The sequence below is a fragment of the Scomber scombrus genome, chromosome 16 (genome assembly GCF_963691925.1).
Source record: "Scomber scombrus chromosome 16, fScoSco1.1, whole genome shotgun sequence".
Taxonomy (NCBI): Eukaryota; Metazoa; Chordata; class Actinopteri; order Scombriformes; family Scombridae; genus Scomber; species Scomber scombrus.
In genome coordinates this window covers 12,365,530-12,386,392 of record NC_084985.1, presented here as the reverse complement: position 1 = coordinate 12,386,392, position 20,863 = coordinate 12,365,530, and the positions used below count along the sequence as shown (strand labels likewise).

General features: G+C 37.8%; 2 protein-coding genes across 3 annotated transcripts; both read left to right on the top strand.

The window, feature by feature from the left end:
* Nucleotides 1-2,459: 2,459 nt before the first annotated feature.
* Nucleotides 2,460-11,771, top strand: stk3 (serine/threonine kinase 3 (STE20 homolog, yeast)). Its single transcript, XM_062435729.1, has 11 exons — nucleotides 2,460-2,595; nucleotides 4,070-4,150; nucleotides 4,722-4,850; nucleotides 5,086-5,200; nucleotides 6,059-6,223; nucleotides 6,470-6,637; nucleotides 6,743-6,880; nucleotides 7,057-7,182; nucleotides 7,271-7,472; nucleotides 8,128-8,321; nucleotides 8,520-11,771. Exons 1-11 carry the CDS (start codon nucleotides 2,573-2,575, stop codon nucleotides 8,676-8,678), a joined length of 1,500 nt encoding a protein of 499 aa, XP_062291713.1. The 5' UTR covers nucleotides 2,460-2,572; the 3' UTR covers nucleotides 8,679-11,771.
* A 1,240-nt stretch (nucleotides 11,772-13,011) lies between these two features.
* rida (reactive intermediate imine deaminase A homolog) lies at nucleotides 13,012-18,975 on the top strand. Of its 2 annotated transcripts, none has more exons than XM_062436213.1 (6): nucleotides 13,012-13,143; nucleotides 14,322-14,427; nucleotides 14,598-14,652; nucleotides 14,755-14,823; nucleotides 17,954-18,009; nucleotides 18,353-18,975. In XM_062436213.1, exons 1-6 carry the CDS (start codon nucleotides 13,079-13,081, stop codon nucleotides 18,407-18,409), a joined length of 408 nt encoding a protein of 135 aa, XP_062292197.1. In that variant the 5' UTR covers nucleotides 13,012-13,078; the 3' UTR covers nucleotides 18,410-18,975. The 2 variants fall into 2 exon arrangements, with proteins under 2 accessions (XP_062292197.1, XP_062292196.1); XM_062436212.1 differs by lacking the exon at nucleotides 13,012-13,143 and adding an exon at nucleotides 13,325-13,474.
* The last annotated feature ends 1,888 nt before the right edge of the window (nucleotides 18,976-20,863 follow it).

Here is a 20,863-nt window from a genome sequence, read left to right as displayed (position 1 = left end):
CACACAGCAACGAGGCTTCTGATTGGTCCTCTTCTTCTTCGTATTTTTTAGTGGTGGTTGGCATTAGCGCTATCTACTGGACATAAACTAAACACTCCACTGACTAAATAAAACAATAACACCTTACCAATTTTCCACTCTGCTGTGACTGTAACTATTTTCAGGTGTTTTAAGCTTCTCTCAGACAACTAGAAATATCTTTACTGCTGCTACAATGACGTTTAACGAACTAGTTATAACTAAAATAAAGTTTAACTGACAGACTGAGTAATTAATTTGTCCCCAGGGCCGTACAACTGTACAATCTTGCAATAAAAGGACCCCCACAGCCTGGACTATATACACTTTAAACCGTTTATTGCACTATAATTTTATCTTTGCACTGTATCACACAGCCTCAGCCTCAGACCTTGGTTTTTTATTTAGTATTTAGTATTTAGTATACTGTTCTTCATATTTTTATTCTCATTTAATTTGTATTTATACAGATTTTACCTTTTACATTCCTGTTTATGTTTTATGTGTATGTTATGTGTGATGTCTTTATGTGTATAGAGCTGCTGGACCCTAAATTTCCCCTAGGGGATCAATAAAGTTTCTATCTATCTATCTATCTATCTATCTGTCTATCTATCTATCTATCTATCTATCTATCTATCTATCTATCTATCTATCTATCTATCTATCTATCTATCTATCTATCTATCTATCTATCTATCTATCTATCTATTTATATATATATATTAATATCAATTATGTTAATCTTCTCAGATACTCCTGGGATTCCCCCTCCACCTGGTGGAGGTGGTGGTAGAAAGGAGAATGATTGCCAAGCTGTCATCTCTGATAAACAACAACTCCCAACCCATGAGGGACACTGACTGCACTGGAGAGCTCCTTGAGCGACAGACTCCTTCAAGTGTGCGAAGGAGTGATATCGCAGGTCCTTCCTCCCTGCAGCTGTCAGACTGTAAAATCAGCACTGCTCCTAATAAACCTCACACACCCCAGAACTGGACAATTTCACAAAATGCACTTTTTCAATGTACATGACTGTGCAATATCAGTATTTCAGGTATACTATTAATTTCACTTCATCGGTGCAATAACAATATCAAACATACTCAGGTATATTATCATTTGACACCAATATTACTCTTGTACATAGTATTATTCTTATTTTATTATATTTTTTACTACAATTGTTTGTTTATTTTATTGTTTGCGTTCTTATTTATTATTTATAGTTCTCTCCACTATGCTGCAATAATGTAAATTTCCCCACTGTGGGACTAATAAAGGAGTATCTTATCTTATCTTACTCCAGCAGTATAGTTAATTACCATTACCAAAACTTGACCTGAACCCTACATAAGCAAAACTTTAGTATGCTTCCTCTTTGATATGACATTCTTAGCTTCCTTCCTCACATCATAACATGTCTCACCTACTTCCTCATGCTTGAGTCTCTTCTTACTGTACATCTAAAACTTTTTTTTTTTTTAGCCTTCCTTACTCTCTTTGGACAGTTATCCTCCCATGGTGAATTATTCCTTTTGAGAAACTCTGCATCTTTCTCAAAGTCTTTTTTTGTTTACAATCATTCTCCCCACGTTTACCACATGTGGCAAAACATACAAACAAACGTTGACCAAACTTCCTACAGCTCTTGCATTGCAAAGATTTGGAAACATATTGCCTCACCCATGCCACTGGGTACATATCCATCCTAAAACCCAACACCAAGACTTTCAAGGCTTTTTCTACCTGATATAAGATATAAAATGTATCTTTATTGATCCACTTTGAGAGAAATTAGGATTGAGATAAGCAGTACAGTGGAAAAATATCTATGTAAATAAATCTGCAATATATATAAATGAGTCCCACAATGGGGAAATGTGCATTGTTACAACAGTAGTGGGCAGCAAATTAGAATATAAGAGCAGCAATAAGAAAAAAAGAAAGAACAATAAATAATACATTTCAAAAACAATACAACACAGTACAAAAACAATTATGAACAATAATAGTAAACATATGTCATAAAAATAATCGTGACATTATTTACAAGAGTAGCCTAATATTTGTATTGAGTGGTAATATACCAGAGGTGATATTCTTATTTCACAGATTAAAGTGAAATAAATATAGCCTATATGTATATTATATGAATAATGCACACAATAGAAATTATTAGTATTGTCCGTATACATGAAATACCAAAATTGCAGAGTATTTCACATTAAATTGCATTTCAAATAGGGTAACTAGTCATCTGTAACCTTTTACATTTGCAAAGTAATCTTCCCAACCCTGGTTATTGATGAGAAAATAGTTATTGATAAAAAAAACAGCTGACTGTGTTGCTGCTCCGGGCCGACGGGAGGCGCTGTGGTGAAACTACAACCCACAGAAACAGTCCATCATCTGACTGAGACTCAGCTGGCCCTCCACTAGTTTTTGACAACAACGACTCAATCGACAATGTTCACATGGTGACTCCTGGCCAGAAAACTGCCACTACCCACCATTAATCTGTTCCAGTTTTTATTCGTGGTCGCTGTAAATCATGGAGCCCACTGCGCCCAAAAGGTTGGTGTAAATCCGGCGGCTGTAAAAAAAAAAAAAAAAAAAAAAAAAACGCGCTGTGAGCTAAACGGGCTAACGTAGGCGGTAGGCTAACTGCTAACACTAGTTAGCTTTGTCGGTTTTGCTCTCAAAGTTTTTATTTCTTTAAACTAAAGTAAATTAACCTAACTTTCAGCCTAAATCACAAACACCGCTTTTATGCATGCTTCTAACAGCTCCCTGACATGACTCTGTGTTTGTTAATTTTCACATATTATGATCCAGATTTGAACATGAGATATAAAAATAAACGTGTACATTAAAACAATCGCTCACCTCCGCTGTTAGACTAATTGGTATCCTTGGTGACTGTTTAGTTAATTGGTCTCGCTGCCATGGTGACACACTGGGTGTCTTAGCAACTAAAGACGACAGCAGCTGGTTTCACTAAAGAGATGTATTCTTCAATTAAATGTTGTTTTTTTGGTTATAAAGGTGCCAGGTTAGGTGAAAAGGGTATAAGATTAGAGCTGTAAGTAAAGATTAATGTTGTTAGTTGTTTGTTCAATTAATAGAAAAGTTATTTGAAAAATGTAATATTTGAAAATGTTGAAAATTACCCTCCATAATTTCATCATTTTGTCAGACCAACAGTTCCAAACGCAAAGACATTGAATTACTATGTAATATGCAATGATATCTAACTCAGGACATCGATAAATCCTCAAATTATAGGAACCGGAACCAGAAAAAAGTTTGACACGTTGCTCCTTAAGTGATTTAATTGATTAATCTCTGATCAAAATGGTTGGCAATGAATTTTCTATTGACTAATTGCCGTGGCGCCATATGAGATTTACATTTAATGACTTATCAGGCTGGTCTGAGCAAAATAATGCTTCTACCTGCTTACCATTTACCCACAAATATCATCACAAAATAATGAATAATAACAAGATATTGAGTCAAAATTAGTCAATTAGTCTAACTTTATTTATATAGTACCTTTCATACAGGCTAGTGTAGTTCAAAGTGCTTTACAGTTGATATACAAGCTGATAATAAGACAGAACAAGTGATAACATAAAGAAAAGGAATAAAAACAATGGGAGAATAAAAGCAAAGAACAAATTAAAAGATAAAACTCGAAACAACACATTCGAGAGAAAATACGGATGATTAAAATGTTAAGAACATTTAAATAAATAAATGAAAATGATTATTATTTAATACAATCACTTCCTGTAATGAACACATGCACAAATATTTAGGTTATATATATCTTTAACACTGAATTTTTTGTCTTTGAGTAAAGTATTCCTAACTTTATATGTGTGTAACCAATGTAACATACAGGACACTAATGTAAGTTTGTTTTCAGACGCTGCCATGGCACAATGGTTTTTTTTTGTTTCACTACTTGTTTCTAGTTACACTATCACACTGAAGTTACACATTATTTGTTCCGTTTCTTTTTTCTTTCTTTTTTTTTTTACAGCAAGCTGAAAAAGCTGAGTGAGGACAGTTTGACCAAACAACCAGAGGAAGTGTTTGATGTCCTAGAGAAACTTGGTGAAGGGTAAGAAACGGGGCTGAACAATACATTTACATTTTAATGAAACCTTAATATGGCCTCCTGCAATTTTTCAAATCACAGGAGGCAAAATATGTGTCAAAATTTACCATTTTAAATTAAATATTGTCATGCTGCAGGGATGTCGTGGCCTACACATCATATTCTACAAACTTCTACAAACATCTTTGTTTGGTATAGATTCCTGCAAAAATCTCTGTCTTTCAATGTCTTTCAATTAAAATGAGAATAATGGTGTAAAAATGATCATTCTCTCTAACATTGCAAATCATAGGGCAGTTGCAATATCAGTCAAAATAATCACATTTTTTCTAAATTGTTCAGCTCTAAAAAGTTTTTTTCCACATTATGACTAACCTTTATTTCCACCAGTGACTAGATTACTTGTGTAGTGATGACTCAAAACATCCTTCAATCAGATAAAAGCAAAAACAATAGTCAGCACTTCTGAAATTTCTCCTTTTTTACACATGAAACATTCATTTTGTTAATGTTTGTTATTAAATTAACTCAGGACAAATTGAGCCTGAACTTGTGTGTGTGTGTGTGTGTTTAGCTCTTATGGCAGCGTGTTCAAGGCCATCCATAAGGAGTCGGGTCAAGTTGTCGCCATCAAGCAGGTTCCCGTGGAGTCGGATCTGCAGGAGATCATCAAGGAGATCTCCATCATGCAACAGTGTGACAGGTTAGAGGAGAGAGCAGCTTTGTCCTCCACGTTCACAGCTTTGATTAGATTATAAAAACCGTGTTGTCTCACAAGCATCATATTTGCCTCCATAATTGAGATCATTCTCAGCTTTCAAAGGTATAATTAGCTACCCGTACGGCTCTATGTCTTGATCTACGAGAGTTTTCTCACTTCTGCTATTTACGTACTAAGCGAAACTTTAAAAACCACTCTGTCTTGCATTTCCTCTTAGTCCCTATGTGGTGAAGTACTATGGCAGCTACTTCAAGAACACAGACCTGTGGATCGTCATGGAGTACTGTGGAGCCGGCTCCGTCTCTGACATCATCAGACTGCGTAACAAAACTGTGGGTGTTTTACAGAGAGTAACAGCTCTGTGATCAGAGTTCATATTTTCTTTGATGTGACCAGATAAAGCAATTTCTAAAAATATTTTCTACATAGAAATACTTACTAAAATAGCACAGTTTAATTTGAAAGTTTCACTTATTTACTGAAGTTCTGACATGTGAAGACCAAGACATATAAATACCAATAGATGCAGAAGTATTTTAATATTGATAACAAGGCATTGTTTTTTGTAACTAAAATAGTGATAAAGCCTCAGTGCACTTTGCGTCTGCACAGTATTTACCAAACTACTTTATGTAACCATCTCACTGACTGATTGGTTGTTTGCATAGCAATGCACAACAGGAAGAAAGATTGCTGAGTCAGTCCTTAGTTATAAATACCTTAGCAAATGTTATAATTCATAAAATATATGTTTTGATCGAGGAGGAAAATGTCCTGGTTGACTATGTTTTTAATTTGACTGGCCAAAAGACTCATTTACAGATGCAACAATTAGGCAATCAATTAATCAATCAATCAGTAAATCAAAAGAAAATTAATCTGCAACTATCTTGATAATGGACTAATCATTTTGAGTGTTTTTTTAAAATAGAAATTCCAAATATTTGCTTTTTGGAGCTTGGCATATTTGAGGATTTTAAGATTTTTATGTCATGCATGACATTAAACTCAATCTCTTCGGATTTTTGACTGAAGGGAAAAAATCATGACATTTGAAGAATATAAAGCAAAAATGAAAATAATCACTGGTTGCAGCCCTGAACTCATTGTATGAAGAATAACAATAATTTTTTTCATCAATGCTTAAATCTCACTACATTCCCTTCTATTCTTTGTCCTTCTCGTCTCAGCTCACAGAAGATGAGATCGCCACCATCCTGAAGTCAACACTGAAGGGTCTTGAATATCTTCACTTCATGAGGAAGATCCATCGGGACATCAAGGCAGGAAACATCCTCCTCAACACAGAGGGGCACGCCAAACTTGCTGACTTTGGAGTCGCCGGACAACTAACGGTAACATAATTGCTGATGTTTATCACAACAAAGCCAGTGGAAGTAATTTACTTGATCATATGTTTACTTTTACTTCTAAATATATTTAGATTAGAGGTTTCTATCATGCACTAAAGGATTTGAGGAGGATCGACAGCAGATGTTTGTGAATGTCATCAAACTCACACTTGGAATAATACTGTATAATCATTCATTGATTTTGCGAATCCATTTGAACCAATTTAACATAATCTATTTTCTCTACAGGACACTATGGCAAAGAGAAACACTGTGATCGGTACTCCGTTCTGGATGGCCCCAGAGGTGATCCAAGAGATCGGCTACAACTGTGTGGCTGACATCTGGTCTCTAGGCATCACGTCCATAGAGATGGCCGAGGGAAAGCCTCCCTACGCTGACATCCATCCTATGAGAGTGAGTGTAAAGTTTATTTAATAACTTTTGACAAGTTTGGATTTGAGGAACCCACCACTCACGTTTTTTCCCCCCCTTTCTTCCATCCTTTCTTTCGTCCTACAGGCCATCTTCATGATCCCCACCAACCCTCCTCCAACATTCAGGAAGCCGGAGCTTTGGACGGACGAGTTCACAGACTTTGTCAAGAAGTGTTTGGTCAAGAATCCCGAGCAGAGAGCGACCGCCACACAGCTCCTACAGGTTGGAGGAAAGATAGAGACACACTCACACACACACACACACACACACACACACACACACACACACACACACACACACACACACACACACACATTTAGAAGAGAGGAGATTCAATTTTATTAATGGTGGTAAGATATTGTACACACAACGTTGTTTTCCCTCTTGTCGTTGTCTAGCATCCGTTCATCAGCCAGGCCAAGCCGGTCTCAATCCTGAGAGACCTAATAACTGAGGCCATGGAGATGAAAGCCAAGCGGCAGCAGGAGCAGCAGAGAGAGCTGGAGGAGGAGGAGGACAACTCTGTAAGTATGCTGAGATTAAAGTAAAAGCAACCAGCAGAAAGCTTTATATATATATGTGATGACTATATGATAATCTTGTGTCCTCTAGGAGGAGGAGACGGAGGTGGACTCTCACACTATGGTGAAGTCGGGCTCGGAGGGCGCAGGGACCATGAGGGCCACCAGCACCATGAGCGATGGAGCACAGACGATGATCGAACACGGAAGCACCATGTTGGAGTCGGACCTCGGCACTATGGTCATTAACAGTGATGATGAAGAGGAGGAGGAAGATCAGGGATCCATGAGAAGTAAGCACACACTCAATGATAATTTAATCCTGTGGAGAGACGAGATCAGAATTAAGATGTTGACTCTTAAATATATATTTTAAAAAGTCCTTCTTTCATAGGTGATCCTTGAGAAGGTGTTTGTCTCCAAAATAGTTTCACTTAAACATAGAGCTGCGATGATTAGTCAATTTATCGATTTGTTTATTGACAGAAAAAAAAACTGCAACTATTTTGATAATTGAATAATCATTTTAGGGATTTTCCAAGGGTTGTTAAAGTTTTTAAAGGAAAAATGTCAAAAAAAAAACTTTGCTGCAGCTTATCAAATTTGACAATTTAAAGCTTTAATGTGCCGTATATGATAGTAAAATCTTTAGGTTTTGGACAAAATATAACATTTGAGGACGTCACCATGGGCTCTAAGAAGCTTGTCTAAAAGGCATTTTTTACTATGTTCTGACATTTTGTAGACACGCAACACACTTAGCAACCCTTACTTAAAAAAAACAAAACAGGCAGATTAAATTGAAAATGAAAAAAATATTGACTTGAATAATTTAAAGAGCTTATTTTGGATGTTTAGCATCACTAAATATCTAATGAATGTATGAAATAGAACTTTGTAATCAGTATGTCCTTAAGATTGTTAAAAGACCTTCTTCCTCATCCACAGGGCACGCCACCCCCCAGCAGCCTATACGTCCGTCCTTCATGGACTACTTTGACAAGCAGGACTCCAACAAGGCAGCCCAGCAGCAGGAGAACTACAACCACAACCAGCCGCAGGAGCAGCCCGGCTACCACATCCAGTCCAAGAACGTCTTCCCTGACAACTGGAAGGTGCCTCAGGACGGAGACTTTGACTTTGTGAGTAACATCTTACCTGAGTACTAAATGTTGTTTGTTTTTTTTATAGTGGAAATTGTTGCACTCTAGCTGCAGTGATTCAGTGCTAAAAATTGCTTAACAGAAACAGTTTCCATCAGGATTCGCCACAAGACACTAACTATGACTCATCCCTTTTCCATTGTTTGTCTGTGTCTGTGTTCGTGTGTCGCCATCTAGTTGAAAAACCTGGACTTTGAAGAGCTGCAGATGCGTCTGAGTGCCTTGGATCCCATGATGGAGCGGGAGATCGAGGAGCTCAGGCAGCGCTACACCGCCAAGAGGCAGCCCATCCTGGACGCCATGGACGCCAAGAAGCGACGGCAACAGAACTTCTGAGTGCTTCTCTTCCCTGTCGCCTTCACCCTCTGGTCTGGGTTTCCCAAAGCCACCATGACTACAAAATTTATGTCAAGTTGACAGAAGAACTATGATGACCTTGTTGGAAGCCCACTGCTGGTCTGACCGGCTGCTGACTGGAGGAGCAGTCGGTCAGCAGAGGAGGAAAAGAAGGAAAGTTTGTTGTCGTCTGTGAAATTGAATGGTTTCGTCGCCTGGGTGACATCCATTTTGGCCCCTGAATTCCTCTCTCGTACATCTATTCGGCTTGTTCGATACTATTTCTGGATGCTATTCGTCCATTTTCTCACATTTGTTTCTAAACTTCCTGTAAAGTTGGGTTTTTTTCTTGAGGTCACAAAATGAATTTCCCCCTTTTTCAAGGAAGTTACCCGTTACGTCACACAGATCGGCCTCTGGAAACCAAGTTCCCCCGCTACAACATCCAGGCCAACATGTCACCCATCCTCTGTCAGCAGTGAGTTTAGAAGCAGTGCGGTCAGTAACCAGTGGTCTTCTTTTTCTTTTTGTCCTCAGACTTTTTACTTTCAGTGTAAATAAAATAATATAGAGCCTAGTTTGGAAATGCCTGCAACAAAAGCTGTGGAGGTTTGTCCATGACCAAAGACAATCAAGATGATGTTAATGAAGTTGAGAATGCCTTAAAATATTTGAAAGCTGGTTTTCAAAAAGAGGGGAGGAAAAAAAGCAATGTCAAAAAGACAACCAAGTTTTCCTGAGCTTTAGAGCCTCACTTGGAGATGAGTTGGAAGTGGACGATGGAAAGAAGAAAGGACGGAAATCATTCAGATGGTTAAGAAAGAATTGTGCATGTTTTCAATTGTTTGTGGACCAGAAAGGACTTATTTTATTCATATTTTATCATCATTTATTTAATCTTTTCTTCTTTAATCCTGATGTTCTGGGCTACTTTGTACATTGAGGACACTGTCTTTATTGACAGACTACATGCATTTTAGTGCCTCATAACACATCTGTCCCAGTTTTGCATCTCTTCCTGAGTGCAGACTCAGGCCATATTCAGACGATATCAGCAGGGTTGAGTGAAGGTGTTTGTGCTCGAGAATGTAACCGCTGCAAAATAATCAGAAAATAACATTTTATTATTAGCTTTCTCACTACCACCGTTCTCTCTCTTCATTCACTTTGTATCTCACTCGATCACAGCTGCTCTCTCTTCAAAATCTGACTCTACTTTTAACATCATCAAACAAAGAGATGAATGTCCTCCCTTCCTCCTAGTAACGGTTGTCAGGTTGTGTTTCTCTGTAGTTGACTGGACAAAATTTCTTACCGCAGGCCAGTTTGGAGCAGCTGTGACAACAACCCCCTGCAGCCTTAAATGCACTACCACTGTTCAAATGAATGGGAGGACTGGCGTTCTCATAGCACCGCCTGATTTGGTCTGAATACGGTCTTATCCACTGCTCTTAATTCATTTAAAAGCAGACTTTTCACTCTAATGAAAAAACAAAGTTAAAAACCAAATCATTCCGAGGTAATAACACATTTAAAACTTCTTTTATTTCCATACAAGCAAAATCATTCCTGTGCGACTTATTTTTATCTCTCAAGAGTCTTTAAACACCATGTACGTCTGTTTAAACGTCCTAATTATCCTGTTTTCTCTGATTGTCCCACACTATGATTGATAAGAGTTACATAAAAACCATGAATGTGGAAGATAGCTCTTCAGGACTCGGAGAAGAAAGCAATCAGGCACGAGTTGTCACGTTGTACGGCTGTTTTCCACTTCAGGAGAAAAGCATCAGGTTGAGACGACACACTCAAGTGACCGACTGATATCAGATAGCCGCTGCATCAGCCACACGTCTAAATGTCTGAATTTCAGACCCATTTTTGAAAAAACTAGTAACTTTTTTGTTCATGCAGCTTACGTGTACGCTTCAGCAGATACGAGTGAGAATGTTGCGATTTACGAGGTGTGACGTTATTAATGAAGGATGGAAGATGATGTGGGCTTTGAGGAAATTTGTGAGTTAATAACTGTGCTTGCGTAAAACTGCCCAGATCCGAGTTCAACTGTGTGTTGTGAAATCAGTTCTGGCTTATGTAGGTGAAGGTTAGTGAGACTTTGGAGCTGTACTGAAGGTTAAACAGCGGCGACGGTTTTGGAAAATCCACACTGACAAGATAATGACGTATTTCATGAAGGAAACTAACTGTCAGGGCTGGAAATTATAGTTTCTGTTGATTATAACGTCTTTTTATTCTTCACACGTGCTAATAACGACCCTTTGAATGATTTCAGACTGTCCTTACATTAAATACATGTATGTCTGCAGGTTGCTGTTCTATATGAATGTTAGTATGCAGTCTTGGTGGTGTGGATCAGCCCGCACACGCTGCATATTCATTTTAATAATATGGTAACCTCACATAAATCTGTTACACTATCTGATGGACAATGTGGCCAAAATGAGCTGACTTTTTAAAAACCTTTTGATCCAAATTTCAATCAAGTACTCTTCTCAGCTTTTGAATGAATCATGTCTGTTTGTTCTTTCAAATGTTTTTTTTGTTTTTTTCCTGAACCATAATGAATTTAAATGTCACTCTTTTTTTTTTTTGCTCTGTGCTGAAGTCTTGCGGTGCATTGGCAACTTACATACAAGCATTCACACTTTTATTTATTAAACGTTTCTTTTTTTTGTGACACTGGTTGAAATATAGAAGCTGACATGGCTGTTAATATTTTTGCCGTCTGTCAAAAATATGTGTGGCTTCAGTTCTGCGTGTTTTAGACTATGCATGTTTATGATTGCAGCTTTTAACGAAAACAAAACAAAACTATCTGCTCTGTTTTTGCAATGTGACATTGTTGAGAATCTGCCATATTATGTATAGTTATCTGAAATCTAAAATCACGTTTTGATATATAGCTCTATGATTTAATTTCTTTTCACTGTTTCTTCTACTTGAGGGTGTAGAGTGGAATGTAAGCATTTATGTTTGAACCACTTAATTTATTATCTGTTGTTTGTTTGTGATACTTTATAAAGTTTTGAAAAGGTGCAAGAAATAATAAAAGTTACTTCTAGTTAACCATAACTGCAGTGCAGTGCCTTTTTATCTTATCTTTGACTTCATAACTTGAGACTTTAACTTGATAAGACACCTGTTGTACCGTAATTGTTAAACTAGGGGTGCAATTAATTTTTCCTTTGCATGCCATTTCCAAGCGGTTGGGTCCAAGTCTGAAATGTGAAGCCAATGTAGAAGTGACTTAAACCTGCACTGGCTCCAAAAAGAAGTCTGATTGTATGAAAGTCTATGAGAAAATGACTAATTCTCACTTTATTTATTACCTCAGTAAAAGCTTTTCCAATGAGTTTAATGACTTAATCTCTAGTTTAAGTCTTCTTTAATACAACATGATGTTCATTTTATAAATGATGCTCCCATTTAGATTGAAATGGACAATAAAGCAGCGTATGCTTCAGGGCTTGGCTACGTTGTGATTGAGAAGTTGCCACCATGATGACAACGTAGGTTATGGCTTAACCCCAGATTCACAGTACAGGTGTAGCCTTCACTATTTCAGTCTGTTTTCAGTTCATGAAAGTTAATTGCAACATTTTGGTTGCCTAAAATGTCTAAAGAGCCCATTTTTTCTGGTAAGTACATTTTGTTTTAATGGTTTAAAGTCTGTTTTCTGCTTGTGTTGACCAAATATGGTCACTTCTGGCTCCATGGATAAAAGCTCTTATTTATAATCACGGATCTGTTCTTGTAAAACATCAGTGATGCGTACTCCAGAGGCTTCAGGCCATTGGGTGTCATCATGGTGGCTATGTTGTATATATTTATACGTCTATGGCTATTCTAATGTTATCCTTTTTTAGGCCAAACCTTTTATTCGTAATCAGAAATGTTCAAAAACAACCTAAAAGTGCACCTTTCCTCCAAGAATTGAACCCTTTATTAAAAACACTAAACTATTATGAAACACTTCCCTGAAACCTTTGATTAAGATATGTATATGAACCCCCCACCTTTTTAAAATGTTATTTATTTATATTTCAATTATGTTTTTATCATCTTTATATGTAGTTAATTACGTCATATTCCTTATTTCCTCATATATGTAACTATTTTCTGAACTATATAGACTGAATGCGTGATGTTGTGCCTGAATGTGTTTTCCAGTGTTGTTTCAATTCTTTTTTTTTTTTTTTACAAAAAAAAACACGTCCATGGTTATTTTGGATAAGGCTCCTCTAAAAATGCAGCGTGCTCCTGTCAACATACATTACGGTAGACTTTACGGCAGCAGCTGTCTCTCCAAAAGTTGTTGCACAACTACTTCATTCGCATCCACTCTGCGGTCCAGAAAGGTTGGAAATAATCAAGAAATCATGGCTGCACTAAACAGAAAGATTGTGAGCACCTCATCAGCTCCTGGTGCGATCGGCCCGTACAGGTAAGAAGACTTTTTAACCACAGAAACATGCGTGAATCTATTTATAGCAGCACATGCGGTGGTTGCAGGTGGTAGGCAGGGTGCAGGAGGCAGTAGGCTACATTCATGAATGAATGAATGGGACAGTCTATTGTTTGATCAGGGGCGGGCCTTAGTGTACAATGAACTCACCTGCCTAACTTGAACCCATAAAAAGTGCCAAAGTTGAACTATTACCAGCAGCAGCAGAGCAGAAATCTCTCTGACAGACAGGCAGCAGACTGAAAATGGCAGCTATTCGTCGACAAATCCCTTACACACCAAAAGCTCCTATCAGGCAGGGAGTATACAGGTAAGAACTAATGTCCTGTCATTATTTCAATAATAGAAGGCATAGGGATAAACCAAAGGGAAACATAGTGTTGAATGTGTGTTATTAGGTGATTAAAACAGTGACCACAAATAACAGAAACTACCCTTAAATTATTAAGTTTCTATTGTAAAATAATGATCTTCTTTCATTGAATCTGTGCAATTATTAACGGTGCTGCAGCACAAATTGAAGGGTGTCTCAGCACTGACCAATAGGACGTCAATGGGTGGAGTTTAAGCAGGAGTTTGTAGTGTGCTGATGTCCTTCATTCATATTCAAGGGAAGGTTAACCCTCAACTATTAAGATTTAACCTGATTTATGGCGTTCATTTTTTAAAATATCTTACCAAACTTCTTTATAAAAAGTAATCACCAGGGTCCACTCATGATGGACACTTTTTTTGTCCAAATTTAGCCTAAACTTAAAGGAATTAATCATTTTTATCTGGTTAATCCATCCATCATTTTTTTCTGCTGCTTATCTGGGTCCTAGTTGTATTATTTGTATTAATTATATCTATAGGGATTATTATATTCTGTTAGGAAGTACTGAAAAAAGTGATCTAGTAATCATAAATAATTCTTGGTCATATATCTTGTACTTTTCCATCATACTATCAGAGTTAATAATAAAATAAAATGGTCTTAAATTTGAACTCTGCTGAAACCCTGAATCAAAATGTGTGTGTGTGTGTGTGTGTGTGTGTGTGTGTGTGTGTGTGTGTGTGTGTGTGTGTGTGTGTGTGTGTGTGTGTGTGTGTGTGTGTGTGTGTGTGTGTGTGTGTGTGTGTGTGCGTGCGTGTGTGTGTGTGTGTTTGGTCCTCAGCCAGGCGGTGGTTGTGGACAGGACCATGTACATCTCAGGTCAGCTGGGTCTGGACGTGGCCTCTGGACAGCTGGTGGATGGAGGAGTGCAAGCTCAGGCCAAACAGGTGAGGCTCACAGGGACGGCTGATAAAGGCTGACAGGACATTTATTCTAACATCTGGGAATTATTTTATTACCTTTTATTGTTATTATTAAATTAAAAATATATATAAATATCAAAAGCGAGATTTAAAATGTTTCAAATGTCTTTCCTGCCTCCTCTCTCGTCCCTCAGGCTCTCGTCAACATGGGGGAGATCCTCAAAGCTGCCGGCTGTGACTACACTAATGGTGAGATCTTCACTTCAGTCGGGCTGCTCCGTCTTTCATGTTTTTATTTGGTTCGACTGCTCAAAACGAAACTCTCTGACAGAGTGAACTTTTCTGTTTCAGTGGTGAAGACGACTGTGCTACTCGCAGATATAAATGACTTTAACAGCGTCAATGAGGTTTACAAGACATGTGAGTCAATACTTTCTTTTTCATTTCTAAACTCAATGACTTTATAAATAGATCTGCTGATATTTTATATTTTTCTCATTGTGAACAAACCAAAAAAAGAGCAAAACCAGCAAAAAAAATAAATCCTGCTAACAAGTATTATCTCTGTAGCAGAAGTCTGATAGCGTATTCCTCTGTGCTGCTGTCGTTGAAAAACTATTAAAACACACCAATTAGCCACACTGTTGCACTGGATGACATGTTCTTTAATTACCAAAATAGCCCCCAACAAATGCACTAATTTCGCCTCTTAGTAACAGCTTCTAAAAACTACAATACCCTCTACTGTATCGCCCTGCTGTACTTATCCATAAGCAAATGCTATTATATAAACATAATGAATGACACAGTATGGTAAAACACAGTTATAATAATATAAAATATGTCGTTATAGAAGAAATTATTGATTGTTGAAAAATAATTGTTGATTTAATGCATTAAAGAATATCTGGTGATATTTTCTTATTGTCAACAAATTACATGACAGGACCAAAAATAGCAATACAAACCGGTGTAGCTGATTGATCGATTAAAAAACTGAATTTGATCTCCTTCTGCGGCATAAAGGAAGCATAGATAAATGAGCAGACTTAAAGGTTAACAGTCATTCATTAAATACAGGCCTGGTGAAAATGAGCATGAGCATCAGAGATAGCATCACAAAAAGAACACAGGATGGGAAGGGGTTTATAGAGTATGTTTTTTTCCCCTTGACTTACCGATAACAATTCAAATACTTTCCTTCATTTGGTCAGCAGAAAAGTAGATAAAACAGAATGGAAGTAGATATGAGACATGTAGAGTGAACAGGCAGACATCAAGAGACCAAGGCTACAGCACTGATTTTCCCAAGAAGCAGGTGCAGCTGTGTGCCCATCTCCCCCTCAAGGTTAAGATTATGTAGCGAGGACACCAAATCTAGAGTATGCAGTGGGGTCTTTCAAGGTCCAGAACGCTGGGTGTTTTCCACAAACCTTTCCTTTGTAATATTACACACTTTTTCCCATCTGTGGCCAAAATCTAATCGCTTATTCCTCTCTGCCTTCGTTCAAAAACCTATTAAAAACACATCGATTAGCCACAGTTACACTGGATGACATGTTCACCAAATCTTCACCCTTACTACCTCAGAATAAGGTAATAATAATAAGCTTCTTCAGACATCTTTTAACTCTATTTATATAAACAAAATGCTGATTAAAAGAAGTCATGTAGTCTGCACACAGGTCACATGCAATCCGGTCTAAGCGGAGACCAGTCTGACCGTCTGCACAAAGTACAGCATGTCTGCACCTGACCACGGCTGTCATAGGACACAGGAAGCCTTGTCCAAACAGCTAATTATCCCTGCAGACCTCAGTCTACAGAGAGACAATTTTCATAGACAAATATCATTGTCCCCCACACCTTAAACTCCATAAACTTGGGTGCTGTACTTAATTTTCATTTCATTTTGAATATACAGACGTGCTGTAGATAATAGTCTTTAGGGAACCCACTGTGTATTCATCTGCAGTTAAAAATTGCCTTCAACAAATGCAGTATTTTCTCCTGTTTGAGTAACGTTTGCTAAAAACTACAATGCCCAGCTGTTTTAGAAAATTACTGAACATCTTGAAAATATTAAACTACATATTTGGGAGCTGTTTTTAAAGATTTAAAGAAGGCTGAGAGCCACTGACAGGGAAAGGAAGATAGAAAGTACTAAGAAATGAAATACATTATTGACGTTTTGTTGACAATAAGAAAAATATTTACTTGATGCTAGAAAACAGAAGACATTGGAAAACAATAGATTGGCAATTTCCTTAAATGGAATTGCTTTAATGTACCCTATGTTCTTCACTCATAATTTTCTACCTCTTCAGTAGTATATTATAATTAGGGAGACTTACTGTTTAACTTGATTCCAACCCCGTGTGAACGAGTATGTAGGCTGCGGAAGTGTATTTGAGCAAAAGACTCTAGCAGTGCTGATCTGTAGTTCACCACTTGCCTTGTTAAGGGTGAAAGTTAGATTTCAATCTGTCATGGGAGGAGTTGAATTTCAGTTTCCCAGAAATTAACCTGATCGCAAATATTCTCTTATTGTCTTGGTTGGTGGTCGTATTTACTCTACATGCCCCCTTGTGGTCATGAGTGCCTCATATTTCACTGACTCAGAAGATGGTTTGGCAGTCCCCTCACAGACAGTATGAAAGTTCAGAGGCATTTCCTTTTGGATCATAACAGACGGGGGGGGAGGGGGTAATGGAAGCTGCGGAGCCCACTGAGCTGTAAATGGACACCAGGGTGTAGGCGCACAGATGTAACCCAACCTCTACCAGCCAGCATAGCTGTGCAGGCCATTGACTCCCAACCTCCTCCCAACTTTACACAACCCTAAACCACAGGAGGGGAACTTTCCCTGACCCTGATGAGAGGAGGGGGAGGACACGAGTCCAGTGTGATTGAAAGTCATGTGAATTTTGACTTCTGTTTCATGTCATACTCCTCTCTCTGCCCATATTTCCTGTTTTCTGGCATGTTTCAGCCAACAAAGAAAGGGACTCAAAACAACTCCTTTAAAAGAAAGGAAATGTCAGCTACTAGTTGAAATTATAGCATATCTAAATAAATATGGCTACTTGTATTTGTAGCTTTAAAAAACAAAAACATTAGGAGACTAATCTTTGTTTCATGTTTCCCACTGTGCCAGCAGACGCTTTACACATGACCCTTTAAATCTAAAACCTTAGCCCTAACCCTTTTTTAATAAGCTCATAAAAAAAATCAGGAAAACAACTTTTGGAAAAAGTTGTAAGCATTTGTACTTATTAACATTTACAACTTTGTATTGTATGGCTTACTAGAAACTCATTACCCATTATCAGTCACTTATTAATATTAACAACCGCAGATTTGACTATTATTACATGAATGAGGCCTTTTAAAGAGCAAAATAAACAGGAAAAAGGACGTTAAACACAAGATAAAGCATCAGCAAAGTAAATTAGTGATGTATAAATCATCTTTAAATGAATATAACCTGGTTGTCTTTGAGTTTTCTTTTCCTCTAAGTTAAATATAATGTAATTTGTTCTCTCTCCAGTTTTCCGCAGTAACTTCCCCGCCAGAGCTGCCTACCAAGTGGCTGCACTCCCCAGAGTAAGTGCACTCAAAACGTTTAGACTACCTTACAGCTGCAGCACAGTAGTAATACATATATTTGATACACGGGGTTAAGGTGGAATTTCATGATAGCGAGGTGCGTGCTCATTCATGCATATTAGACGTTTTCCATCATCCATGAGTGGCTGTTCTCACTGTGAGCGGAGTGTAAATTGTACAAATCAATATTGTTGTTAATACTGAGATGCAGTCAGCTAAACCACAAGAATCTGCATGATGTGTGTGTCTGTTATTGGGTGATATTGCATTGTAGTGTTTTTATTACCCATATTCTTTTTTATCCACCATGTCCTCAATGTCTCTCTGTCTCCTTCTTCAGGGTGGACTGGTGGAAATTGAGGCAGTCGCTGTTGTCGGCCCTCTCTCAGACTCCTGACTAACCGGCGGTATGACGAACAAGCTGTAGTCAAACCCATCAAGTGACCGTATAGTATAGTACGTATAGTATAGTTTCAACACATGAAAGACCAAACTAGGATCTTGTAGACTTTCTTTCTCCATATAGTTATGGATTTTAGTATACATTTGTTGCTCTGAATGCCCTGCTGAGCCATAAACCTCTGGAAAACCACTGATCTTTAGATTAAACCCCTAAATAACAGAGCAGCACTTAATTTCACACCCTATGTACAGTACATACATACATGTACATGATATAGACGATGATGATAATGTGAGATTGTATCTCGATCACCAGGCTAACTTTCCCACCACAGTGGTAAGATTCAGTGTCAGACAGACTTCCTGTCAGTGCTGTTTCTAGTTTAGAAACTCATCTTTTGTTTTATTACTGAGAAAATGAACAAAAATTTGATAAAAAAGCAGCTTTCACGAACAAATAAATGTGGTTAAACCCCATAAATCCTGAATGGTTATTCACCTTAAAACATAACTCTGCATCCCTTATTAAGATGTCAATAAAAGTTCCCGTATTAAATGTGATTTTTGTTTTAACATGGCCTTTTTAATTTTTATGACAGTTCATTACAGATTGAACTTTCGGGTATTCTGCCCAGAGAGAAATAATGACACAACAGAAACCAAAAAAAAGCTCTCACGTGTATAAATTCATGTTTAAATCAGTTGGACAATCCGTACAGTATGTGTACGCTTACAGAAACACACCTGCAGTGGAGCAGCTCTTCATATTCATAATAGACATGCTCATAAAGTCAAAGCCTGCCACCCAAAAAGAATATAATTTCATAAATCATATAATTTGGCTTTGGTTTTCTTTGTACTATGATTCTGTAGAAAAGTAGAGAATGGGCTTGTGGATTCAAATAGATTTAAAACATATATGATGTTTCACAAAATCTGCCACTATAACTTTCTATACAGACAATAAATAGAAACTTTTCTGGATAATTTAATCTATTCTCTAGTGATGACATCTGGAAGAAAAAAAAAGCAAACACACCCACTAAGTGCTGTAGAGCTCTGTCCATATACAGTTTGTGAGCAGATATTGCAAACAAACACTATTGTGAGGGGAAGAAGGCACAGCGATGACTGACTGACAAACCTCGAATGAAAGTAGTCATCACAGGTTCTGTATCTTGGCAACGAGGCGATATCATTCACACACACACACACACACACACACACACACACACACACACACACACACACACACACACACACACACACACACTTCACATGCTTTCATTCATGCCTACAAATCAGGTTGGACACTTCCAGGGAACTCATCTGTGGATTAATTCACTGGGAGCTAAAAAAAAAAAAAAAGAGAGAGAGAAGGCTTGTTAGCATGACAAAGATATTGTAGTGTGAATCGTGTGACATCATGTTGAAGCTGCAGCACTGCTCACCTGTTGCCTACTCTGTTTTGGGCTGTGCATCGGCTTCTGCATTTTCTGGTCAGAAGGAAAAAAAAGATGTATAGATGTAAACAACAAATAAAATCTTTTAAGTGTCAGTTCATCCAAATTATGGGGGAAAAGTGTATTTTATGACTATCTAGAAGACCGTTTTGATTAAATTTGTCCAAGTTTTGAAAAAGTTCTGTCTTTGCCTCAGTTCAGAGGAGGCAAATGGTCACAGTACTGAAAAATCAACAGCAACATCTTTTTCCAGAAACAGTGTCCTTCTTACTATGGATAATCCACTTGGTCCGCGGAAAGTATTTGCAATGGAAACTGTGAGCAGTATGGATTATCCTGAGCAACTGAGACATTTTTCTGCAGAGATACATTTCTTCAGATACATTTTTTTCAATGCTGTGAGCACCACAAAACCACTAAATGTATGCAGAAATATCTTCATGGCCACAGCCATAAGATATAAGTTAGAACATGTGTTTTTTGTTGTTGTTGTTGATTTGGACTCAGCTTGCACTGAAAATCAAGGGCACTAAATGTTCCCTCAAACAGAAACATTCATTATTTAGCATTTAAAACATTTTAATGCAAAGGTGTAAAATCACATCACTGATGAACAAGGAAATACACAGATTTCCATTTAAATCACATTTATCATGACTGCTTTTCTATCAGAAAAGACTTGTGATAGCCGAATATTTTCACCAAGCCACTTCCAATCTCTGACCACCGACTGCTCCACAGCAGGACAAGCGCTGTTACTGTGACACTCTATCCTTTTTCTCTCCATTGGCTGTGAAACAGAGGCAGGGAGGCTGAGCGGGCCTGACATCGTTCATCGCCAGTGGAAGCCCTATATGTGTTGGCATGCTCTAGTTTCTCTGTGGACTCGGATTGCACCTTAATGAGACCTCAGTGACAACAATGTGTTGGAAACACACACACACACAGTGTATGCAGGGCATCCAAACAGGACTGTGGTCAAGCTT

Coding starts and splice junctions, on each gene's coding strand:
- stk3 (XM_062435729.1), top strand. CDS start 2,573: ATGGAGCCCACTGCGCCCAAAAG. Junction 6,638..6,742: donor CTGACATCCATCCTATGAGA/GTGAGTGTAAAG, acceptor TTCGTCCTACAG/GCCATCTTCATGATCCCCAC. Junction 7,183..7,270: donor AGGAGGAGGAGGACAACTCT/GTAAGTATGCTG, acceptor TGTGTCCTCTAG/GAGGAGGAGACGGAGGTGGA.
- rida (XM_062436213.1), top strand. CDS start 13,079: ATGGCTGCACTAAACAGAAAGATTGTGAGCACCTCATCAGCTCCTGGT. Junction 14,428..14,597: donor TGCAAGCTCAGGCCAAACAG/GTGAGGCTCACA, acceptor CTCGTCCCTCAG/GCTCTCGTCAACATGGGGGA. Junction 14,653..14,754: donor CGGCTGTGACTACACTAATG/GTGAGATCTTCA, acceptor TTTCTGTTTCAG/TGGTGAAGACGACTGTGCTA.